The following is a 10,299-nucleotide window of genomic DNA, read 5'->3' as shown; positions in this document are numbered from 1 at the left end:
ATACTTCAGGATTAGGAGCCTGTGCTTTGTTCTCATGTGGGACATTTAGGGGACCCCTGTTCTGTCCCTGCTACCCCCAGCTCCTGGGAATGGTGGTCAACACTTTTCACCTCTTGGCCCACTTTATCCTTCAGCTTTGTCTTCTTCCTCTGTTGCCCCCCGCCCCTTACCAGCCACACTGGCCTTGCCTGTGTTGTCTCAACACACACACCCCACACAGTCTCCTCAGCCTTCTGCTTTCTCTTATTCACCCTTCAAAGCCTGGCTCAAATATCACCTCTGTACGGCCTTCCTTACCCTATTTTGTGCTCATTACTTTTCCTCCTAGCCCCGTTGCAGGGCCGGTCACGTTGTCTAGCCCACTCTTTTTCTGTTTCCCTATTTACAGAGGGAGCTCCCCAAGGCCACCGCCAGTTCTGATTCTGCCCTGAATCCCCAGCACAGGCCCTGGCACAGAGTAAGCATGCCATAACTGTGTCCTGGATGGAATAAATGGATGGGAAGGGGCAGGGCTTTGGCATTGAAACGCCTTGATGCTACCTACCCCTTTCTTCCTGGGAATACTGACACTGAAAAATTATCCACCTACGGAGGAACTCATGCCTGTCCTATTTACTGGAGTAGAAATTCCTTTCATCTTCCCTCATCTCGTTGCCTGACACCGCAGGCCCCCAGGGCCTGGAGTTGGCTACTCACTGCTAGCCTCTTCTGGCTTTGATATCTGTTTGCTTGACAGGGTATCTACTCACTGCCCACTACTGGGTCTTCATGATGGGCTGGCCTGCTGCAGAGCCCTGTTCAGGCCGATACTGACCATCTCCAGTGACTTCAGTGTCCATGACAATTAAACCCCTTCAATCTAGGTAGCTACAGATACCCCTTCACCTAGGGTGACTGATTCCCTGGTATCCTGACTAAGAACGCTTCTGGTGAATGAATAAGAGACATCTGTACATTTGTTTTTCTGTAGTCGTATAGACATGGATGCCTCTGCTTTCCTGGGCTTTTTTGTTCCCCGGGTTCCCAGCTCCCTGAAAATTATGCAGTGGGCAGGATCATTGTCTGAGTATTTACTGCATTAATTAAACAGTGCTAGAGTATCCCACACAACATTGCCCTTGACTAAGAGAAGAGGCTGAGGCTAGCCCTAGCCGGGTGGCTCAGTTGGTTGGAGCATCGTCCCATACACCAAAAGGTTGCAAGTTCGATTCCCAGTCAGAGCACATACCTAGGTTGCGGGTTTGATCCCTGGTCAGGTCAGGGCATGCACAGAAGATAACTGATCGATGTTTCTTTCTCTCTCAAATTAAAAAACATATTCTTTAAAATGAATAGACAGTGAAAAAGAAAGGAGAGGCTGCATGCAGTCTGATACCCTTGGAATTCACTGGACTGAACAGGTATCACGTTATTTATTTTATTTTATTTTGTTATCCTCACCTAAAGATCTTTTTTTCATTGCTTTTGGAGAGTGAGAGAGAGAGAAAGAGGGGGAGAGAAACATCAACCGGTTGCTTCTCATACCCACTCTGACATTCTAGGTCTGCAGGTCAGGGGGTTCGGGCATCTGGGGGAAAATGTTTCCAACCAGGGAACACGAGGATGATTCCACTGCCTTGATGCACGCTGGACTGATAGTGGCCATCAAGGGAAACAGAGTTGCTACTATTTAATGAGGACTGAGAGGTGCATGAGTGGGACCCAGGGGTGCTCTGTTAATCATGATTCTTTTGACTGTCGTGAAAGAATTCCACTCAAGTTAGGCTTGGCAAAATGAGGGCCTTCTTGGAAGGCATACAAAAGCCTCAGGAAACGGGGACTGGCACCTCACCAGGGCTCTGTTTTTTTGTCTCTGCTTCTGTGTGTCGGCAACTTTTTCTCCTACTGCAAACTGACCTCTGCTTGCCAAGGACTGTGATTGCTATAGCCCTAGGCTCGAAGCTTCCCTGCTTTGTCTTCCTTTAATTTTATTTCGGAAAGTCCCAGAGAACAACTCTGACTGACTCACCTGGAGCGGGCAGTCTGGAGGGGGACTCAGCAGGCTCCCGTTTAATCCCCGTGGTTAACAGCTGGGGGAGAGAGAGCTGAAGGAAAGGTGGGGAGGAGCTGTTCTGGGCCCACCAAACAATCAGATGATGCTATGGCTGAATGGCATGGGAAGATCTGCATAACTCCAGGCCACCAAAGCTCGGAGCCTTTAGGAGGGGGGATTTGGGTCACCTCATAAGTAAGAAAACTCTGAGGCAAGGGGAACTTGCAGTAGACAAAGGAAAAAGGAAGACTAATTCAGCCTGGGACCTGACGTACAACAGAATTGGGGCTGAGGTCTTCACCTCTATATTCTAAGATGAGGGAGTATCCCAAGTTTGAATTACTTTTGCCTTCTCCCTTTATTTCCTTTTCCCTCTTGAAATAGGAGTTGTCATAATCGTAAAATGGCATTTTCTTCCTCTTCTGTTTCCCTTATTTTTGTATATAGGATTGGTTGGTGTGATTTAATTTGTATTTAGTCTCTAGGTTGCAGAATGGTGAGTTGGAATCAAGTTGAAACTGGAAGAGGATGCCCCAGCATGGAGATCACAGACTTAAATTCTTCCTCATTAAAAAACAAACAAACAAACAACAACAACAACAACAACAAAACAGTCCTGGCTGGTGTGGCTCAGTGGATTGAGCGCCGGCCTGCGAACCAAAGCGTTGCTGGTTTGATTCTCGGTCAGGGCACATGCCTGGTTTGCAGGCGAGCTCCCTGGTAGGGGGCATGAGAAAGGCAACCACACATTGATGTTTCTCTCCCTCTCTTTCTCCCACCCTTCCCCTGTGTTTAAAAATAAGTAAAATCTTTAAAAAAAAAAAAAAAAACAGCAGAAAGAAAGGAGCTCCTACTCTTTGTGACAGTTTGGATGGAACTGGAGAGCATTATGCTAAGTGAAATAAGCCAGGTGGTGAAAGACAAATACCATATGATCTCACCTTTAACTGGAACCTAATCAACAAAACAAACAAGCAAGCAAAACATAATCAGAGATATTGAAATTAAGAATGAACAGACAGTAACCAGAGGGGAGATGGGAGAGGTTAATGGGGTGAAAAGGGTGAAGGGTTTTCAGGAACAACTATAAAAGACACATGGACAAAACCAAGGGTGGGTGGAATCAGGGGAGGGAGGTAGGGATGGCTGGGGTAGGGGGGAGAGATGGGGGGAAAGGGTAGAAAACTACTTGAACAACAATAAAATTTAAAAGAATTAAATACAAATATATATATATATATATATATGAACAAATATTTACTTAAAAAATAAAAAGCAAGCAGCCCTGGCTGGTGTGGTTCAGTGGATCGAGTGCCAGCCTGTGAACTAAAAGGTTGCTGGTTCGATTCCCAGTCGGGGCACATGCCTGGGTTTTGGCTCAGGTCCCTGGTTGGAGGTGTGACATTTCTCTTTCAAACTGATGTCTCCCTCCCTCCCTTCCTCCCTCCATTCCCCTCTCTCTGAAAATAAATGAATAAAATCTTTTTTAAGGAAGCAAAAGAAAGGGATGAGGGAAAGACAAGGTATTTTAAGTATATTATGATTCAACCCTGCCTGGTGTGGCTCAGTGGATTGAGTGCCAACCTGCAAACTGGAGATCTCCAGTTCAATTCCCAGTCAGAGCACATGCCTGGGTTGCAGGCCAGGTCCCCAGCTGGGACTTGTGAGAGGCCACCGATTCCATGTATCTCTCACACATCAATGTTTCTCTCCCTCTCTTTCTCCCTCCTTTCCCCTCTCTCTAAAAAGAAGTAAATAAGATATTTTTAAAAATGTATTGTGATTCAGTGATGAATCCATGTTAGTTTAGTTTTGAAATGTGGGGGGTGGGGTACATGAGAAAGGCGTAACCAATTGAATAGCTGGCCCAGTAGAATGGGGGTGTGGAAGGGACCTCGTGGAAGTTCATGTGCCCTGAAGGCGAAATTTGTCCTAGTCTTTCTGGGGAACTTATTTTAAGAAGCTTTAATGTAACATCAGTCAGTGCTCCTTTGTTTTATCATTAAGGCCAGCAATTTCTCTGTTCTCTTTGATAGCAAACTGGGCCCCTAAAACCGATGTTTCCCCCACGGAGGGAGCGAGGGGATCAGGCTTCAGGAAGTAAAAACAGAAGAGTTCTCTGCACTGGCATGGTGAGGTGTTCTCGGCCCTGTGGGAAGCCACCTGGGCCTCGCAGTGGCTCCTTGCCTGTCCCAGAGCAGATCTTCTCTCTTCTCTTAAAAACCTAGCTTTCATAAGTGCCTTTAATAAACAAACACAAAATGAATACATAATGTTGGCCCTGGCCGGGCAGTGCAGTTGGTTAGAGCTCTGTCATCCAAATAAGCGAATGTTGGGGTTTTGATCTCTGGTCAGGGCACATATAAGAAACAACCAACGAGCCCTGACTGGTGTGGCTCAGTGGATTGAGCGCTGGCCTGCGAACTGGAAGGTCTCCAGTTCCATTCCCAGTCAGGGCATATGCCGGTTACAAGCCAGGTCCCCAGTAGGGGGCACTCGAGAGGCAACCACACATTGACGTTTCTCCCCCTCTCTCCCTTCCTTCCTACCCTCTAAAAATAAAGTCTTCTTAAAAAAAAAAAGCATTAACTGATTCTTTCTCCCTTTCTTAAAAAAATATTTCAGTGATAGATGCTATCAAGAAAAGGAACACAGTGTTCAGGGATAATATAAAGGGGGGAAGAGACCGGTAGGCAGAGGGAACAGTGTGGGCAAAGCATCGTGGCAGAATGGAGCGCCAGGCCCCACTGCAGAGATGGAGCTGGAGAGCTAGGGCAGGGTGCTCAGAGCCCTGAGGCTGCCGCCTCAAGGATGTACCGCAGTGGGGAAGCCATTGAGGGGTTTAGGCTGGAGGGTGGCGACATGATCAGATTTTCATTTTGAAAATGTCACTGTATTTGCAGCGAGGCAAACCAGTGTAGGAAATAAAACCGGACCTGCGAGGCCTCGGTCAAGGCTGCGGAAGGCAGGAAGGCGACGGCAAGGAGGCCACCCGGCGCTGGGGCCCGGAGCGCCGCTCCACGGAAAACCCAAACGGCCCACGTGGGCCAGGCCGCCACGCCCCGCGCACAGACGCCGCAGTCGGTGCCCGGGGCTTGGCGCTCAGCTCCGGAACCGCGCATCCCGCGCCCGGGCCGCGCGGACTCCCAGGCCAAGAGGGCCTTCACCCAGCCCCGGGGGCCGAGTTTCCGCCGTGGGGCCCGTGGAGCCAAAGCCGCGCCGGGGCAGGCGCCTCCAGGCCGTGAGTCGGGCTGCAGGGGGAGGGTTTGGGCTTGGCCACGGGGTTTTGGGGGCGGAGGGGGAAAGCGCAGCCTCCGCACAGCTGCCTCCTACGGGGAGATTAGGGAAGGCTGGTCTCTATCCTGTCTTCCGGGTCGTCTCCCTCTACCGCAAGGGTAGGCAGGAAGGGAGGCCGATGCCCCCCACCCCCAAACCCCGTCAAATTGCGGATTAGCTTCGAGGGAAACCTGGCCCTGGAGTGTCTGGGTTCCCATTTTACCGTCTCTGAGAAGCCCGTGATTCGTACCACCACCCCTGCCGCATCCCAGCTTCCTTCACGGCCCCGCCCAAGTTTAGGAAAAAGAAAACATTTGGAGGGGGAAGGTCGCCAGGCACCTTGCGTAGTGGGGAGTTTGTAGCTTATAAAGGGACTGTGCATACAACATCCCTGCCCCCACCCCGAGGCCTGCCCACTACTGGATGTGGGGAGGGCCCGTGTCCTCCCTCAGTCTTACTGATACCCGAATTTTCTACTTCTGGTACCAGGCAGTCAGTTGAAACCTCTTGTCAGTTGAACCCCTAATTTTGGTAGAACCTGGTTGTTAAGGAGGAAAGAATAGTATTGTATACCCTCCTTCCAGAGCATCAAGATGGAGCAGTTAGGGGCAGGGCACGAGATAGTATAATAGTGGGGAGTGTAGGGGATAAGGTCCAACAGACTTGACAGTAGGGGGGCAGGGGCCTCCCTGGGCAGAGGAAGGAACTGAACCCAGCCCTTCCAGCCCTGGGCGGTCAGCAGTAGCTTCCTGCTCTTCCCAGGCACGGTGTCTCACTGCAGCCTCCTCTCTCCCCCCCACTCACACACCCCACGGCAGCTATGGACTGACACCTGCCTGGTGCCCAGCTCCATGCTGGCCCCTGGGAATTGGATAGAGGACATACAGAGACGTTCCACATCTAGTCAGGGAGCCAGATTTATAAGCTGCTGTTACAAGAGAGTTGTTGTTGTGTTTTAGTTGAATAGACATTTACTGACCATCAGTTATGTGCCAGGAACAAGACACAAACATGAATTAGGCAGTGTGTGCCCAGGGCAGCGTGGGCCCAGAGAAAGCAGTGTTAACTGTGTTTGCTTGTGTATATGGGGGCAGTGAGGAGACTATCAGGGTGGCTTTAGAGAGGTGGAGGATATTAAAGCTGTTTTAAAGTATAAAAAAGGAATTTGATAGATGGAGAAGGGAGGGCCTCAGAGAAGAGGAGAGGAAGGGTGCTGTAGGCCAGGGGAACTGTGTGAGGAGGATAGTGGTGCATCTCTGAGATCTCTGAGCGGTTTGGTGTGGCAGGAGGGGCCGAGCGGCAAGAGGCAAGTCTGGAGGCGTGCACAGGGGCCAGATGAAGCCCAGCCTTGTAGGCCATGTAGTGGTCTAGCAGGGGGTTAGGGAGCTGTGATGAATTAAATTTAAATTTGTAACTGGAGGCAGAGAGATGAGTGAAAAGGCTGTGGCAGTCTGTAATCCGGGTAAGAAATGGCCTGTATGTTCATACACACACAGAGGTTTGTAAGAGGAAGACTTGTCAGAATTTGGTGGCCAATGAGATGGGGAGAGGAAGCAGAGTGAGGGGTCCAGAGGCTCTCAGGTTTCTGACTGGAGTGACTGAATGGAGAGTGGGGCCATTTCGCTGAGGCCAGTGCAGAGGGAGAGCTGGTTTGGACACAGAGGACTTGAGGAGCCTGTGGTTGGCCACAGAGTTAGATAGCTCTTGGATCTGGCTGCAGGCAGATCTGAGAGTCACCAACACATGATGCTCCTTGAAGTTACGGCAGAGGATGATGAGGTCATCTGGGTACAAATGCATGGAATGAGAAGACAGCCTGCCTCAGAGCGCTGAGGGGAAACCTGCGCAGGAGACTGAGGAGGGAGGAGGAAAACCATGAAGGGAGGTGTTACTGAGGGTGCAGGGAAAGGGGCTGAGTAGGAGCAGCCAGGCTGGTGCTTGCTGCCTTGTGCCTGCAGCTAGGTTGCCTCAACTCTGTCAGGGCACCCCACCCTGTCCCGCTCTGACTCATCCTTCTGCTTCCCCTTTACAGACCAGATGTTCGCCATCCAGCCAGGGTTGGCTGAGGGGGGCCAGTTCCTGGGAGGCTCTCCTCCTGGAGTTTGTCAGCCTGAGTTCCAACCCGACAGCAACTCCAACTTCATGGCGAGTGCCAGGGACGCCAATGAGAACTGGCATGGGATGCCAGACCAAGTAGAGCCCATCCCGATGAGGATCTCCACCGAGTTGCCTTCTGACAAGCAGGCCTTCCAGGCCCCTGGACTCCCCGAAGGAGAGGTCCGCAGCCCACCAGAGGGGGCAGAGATCCCCAGAGCTGAGCCTGAGAAAATGGGTAGCGCCGGCACAGTCTGCTCCCCTCTGGAGGACAATGGCTATGCCAGCAGCTCCCTAAGCATTGATAGCCCCAGCAGCAGCCCTGAGCCTGCCTGTGGGACCCCTCAAGGCCCTGGCCCTGCAGATTCCCTTCTGCCCTCAGTGGCCCAGGCTGTGCAAAAGCTGCAGGCTCAAGAGCGTTACAAAGAGCAGGAGAAGGAGAAGCACCACATGCACTTGGTGATGTACCGCCGCCTGGCCCTGCTCCAGTGGATCCGAGGCCTGCAGCACCAGTTGGTTGACCAGCAGGCCCGCCTGCAGGAGAGCTTTGACACCATCCTAGACAACCGAAAGGAGCTTATCCGCTGTTTCCAACAGAGGGCAGCACCATCCAGGCCCCAGGACCAGGGCTAACTAAGAGTGTGCCTCCACTGGGGTGCAAGGGTATATATGTATATATTTGCAGGCATGTGTGTGGTTGAACACAAGTACATGATTAGTAACTGGTATGAGTGCAGGTAAGCATAAGTGAGTATGCATGTGCTAACATGTGCCAGGCATGTGTGAATTAGCACCTGTGCATCAGCTTATGTGCGCTGTGTGTACTCACAGTGTAACTTGCGTGCAGGCCCATGTCGAGCGTGTCCACCTGTGCATGTATGACATGTATGTAAGAGGGGGTGAGTTTGCATGTGCATGCATGAACAGGCACCCAGCGATGTGTGCATATGTGCATGAGTGAGGGGCTGTAGTTGGCCCTTAAACAACACAGATTGAAGCTGCACAGGTCCACTTATATGTGGGGTTTTTTTTCAATAAATATATACAGTTCTGCACATTTTAAGATTTTCTTAACATTTTCTTTAGCTTTATTGTAAGAATACAGTATATAATACATATAATATACAAAATAAATGTTAATCGACTGTTCATGTTATCAATAAGGCTTCTAGTCAGCTGCAGGCTATTAGTAGTTAAGTTTTTGAAGAGTCAAAAGTTATACATGAAGCTTTGACTGTTTCAGGGGTTGGCACCCCTAATCCCTGCACTGTTCAAGTGTCAACTGTACATGCAAGAGGTGTGTGTGCGCGCCTATGAGCGAGTTTGAATGTGCAAGCTTATGGCAGGTGTGTTAGAGTGAGCTCTAGTGTGTGTGGGCCTACAGGCAGGGGTGCATGTGTGCAGCTGCAGGCATGGGAAGTGTATGTTAGGAATATGTGTATTTGCAGGCAGACTCCCAAGCACGTGTGTGCAAATATACATTCCATTGCCCCTGTGGGGCATCCATCCACACCCTGAGTTACCCATGGCCTGCCTGTGGGACCCCTCAGCCTTTTCTCCACAGGGTCCCACTGCTTCTTGGAAAGAGGGCTGCCTGCTGTCATTTATCTGGGGGAATTAGTGTCAGGGAGGGGAGCTGAGGGCGGTGTTGGACACTTGAACTCTGCCCCCAGGCACATGGGAGATGGGGGGATTATGATGGCAGGACCTTGTGAAGAACAGGAGTTTGGGAATTCTGTAACACCAGTTCCCAACAAACCACTTACCATCTCCTCTCCTTGCAGCAGAGCTCCTGCAGACCATGTTGATTTAAGCTTCTGATGGAAAGGAATGTGTGCTTACAAGTTTGCTGTTCGGTAAAATCTCACTTCCCTCTCTGTGCCTCTACTTGCTGTGCCTCTCTGCCTTTAGCGGCACTGGATGTTGAGTTAGTTTGGTTCATTTCCCTGAAATCAGACTTTCTGCGCCAGGAGGAGCCACAGTCCTGCTTTCAAGGGTGAGCAGGGGGCAGTGTCAGCCCTGCCTCCGTGTACTTAGGCTGTGGAGTCATACGCCCTCCCATCACTGAATGGCCCTTCAAATGTTGACAGGCTCCAGCAGAAGCTCTGTGAACTAGAGAGCTGGTGAGTTCTGAGGACAGCCAAGGACTAAGGTAGCCAAGCTCTCTATTTGGCTTCTGGGAGCCCAGAGGTTGCAAGATTCTGATGGGTGAGCAGTGCCCTGGAGGTCACTGATGCTGCCTGTGGCCCTCAGTCTTCCGACCTGCAAAATTCAGGGGCTCTTTCTGATTTTCCCTAAAGAGCTCCATCCCTAACGATGGATGGGTGAGAGCAGTGGGGAGGGAGGCTGAAGCAGTGACCCTGGGGACTTTGTGTCTAGCTCCTGCATGTTGAGCGTGAACCACGATGAATAAACTGGGGCCCAGAAATGCTTGAGTTTGTGTTTCTATCACACAGGCTGTCTGGTGGCCTCGTTGCCAGACTGTCTGAGCCTCTCTTTTGAGCAGGGCTCTGAGCTGGGTGGGGTTGGGTTGGGGGAGACCCTGGGGAGGAGGACCCCGGCCTTCTGTGGTTGGCTGTCTGATGGTAGGGTAGAGAGGTCTGTTCTTAGGGGCCTCCCAGATTGACAGGGGAGGCTGGCCTCTGCGAGAGCCCCATTTGAGATTGTCCTTGTCTTAAGGCACTTTGGGGCTTGAAAAGGGGGGCCTTGATTGTGAGGGACCCTCCCCTTACACACATGTACTCACATTCTCAACCTCGCTCTAGAGCCACCACTTCCCGGAAAGGCGGCCTGACAGCAAAAGCCTGGGGGTCCTTAGATGGCTCTGACACAGGTGTTACAATACTATTTGTGAGGGGTCCCCAACCCCAGGGCCTGGTCTGTGGCCTGTTAGGAAC

General features: G+C 51.1%; 1 protein-coding gene across 1 annotated transcript; it reads left to right on the top strand.

The window, feature by feature from the left end:
• The first annotated feature begins 4,793 nt into the window (after positions 1 to 4,793).
• Positions 4,794 to 9,816, top strand: C3H1orf216 (chromosome 3 C1orf216 homolog). Its single transcript, XM_024554794.4, has 2 exons — positions 4,794 to 5,273; positions 7,341 to 9,816. The coding sequence occupies exon 2, from the start codon at positions 7,346 to 7,348 to the stop codon at positions 8,033 to 8,035; it is 690 nt and encodes a 229-aa protein (XP_024410562.2). The 5' UTR covers positions 4,794 to 5,273; positions 7,341 to 7,345; the 3' UTR covers positions 8,036 to 9,816.
• Positions 9,817 to 10,299: the final 483 nt, after the last annotated feature.

This window comes from Desmodus rotundus, chromosome 3 (genome assembly GCF_022682495.2).
Source record: "Desmodus rotundus isolate HL8 chromosome 3, HLdesRot8A.1, whole genome shotgun sequence".
Lineage (NCBI taxonomy): Eukaryota > Metazoa > Chordata > Mammalia > Chiroptera > Phyllostomidae > Desmodus > Desmodus rotundus.
This window is presented reverse-complemented; position numbering and strand designations above follow the sequence as displayed.

Excerpts from the sequence above, each read along its gene's own strand:
- C3H1orf216 (XM_024554794.4), top strand. The coding sequence starts at position 7,346 with ATGTTCGCCATCCAGCCAGGGTTGGCTGAGGGGGGCCAGTTCCTGGGA.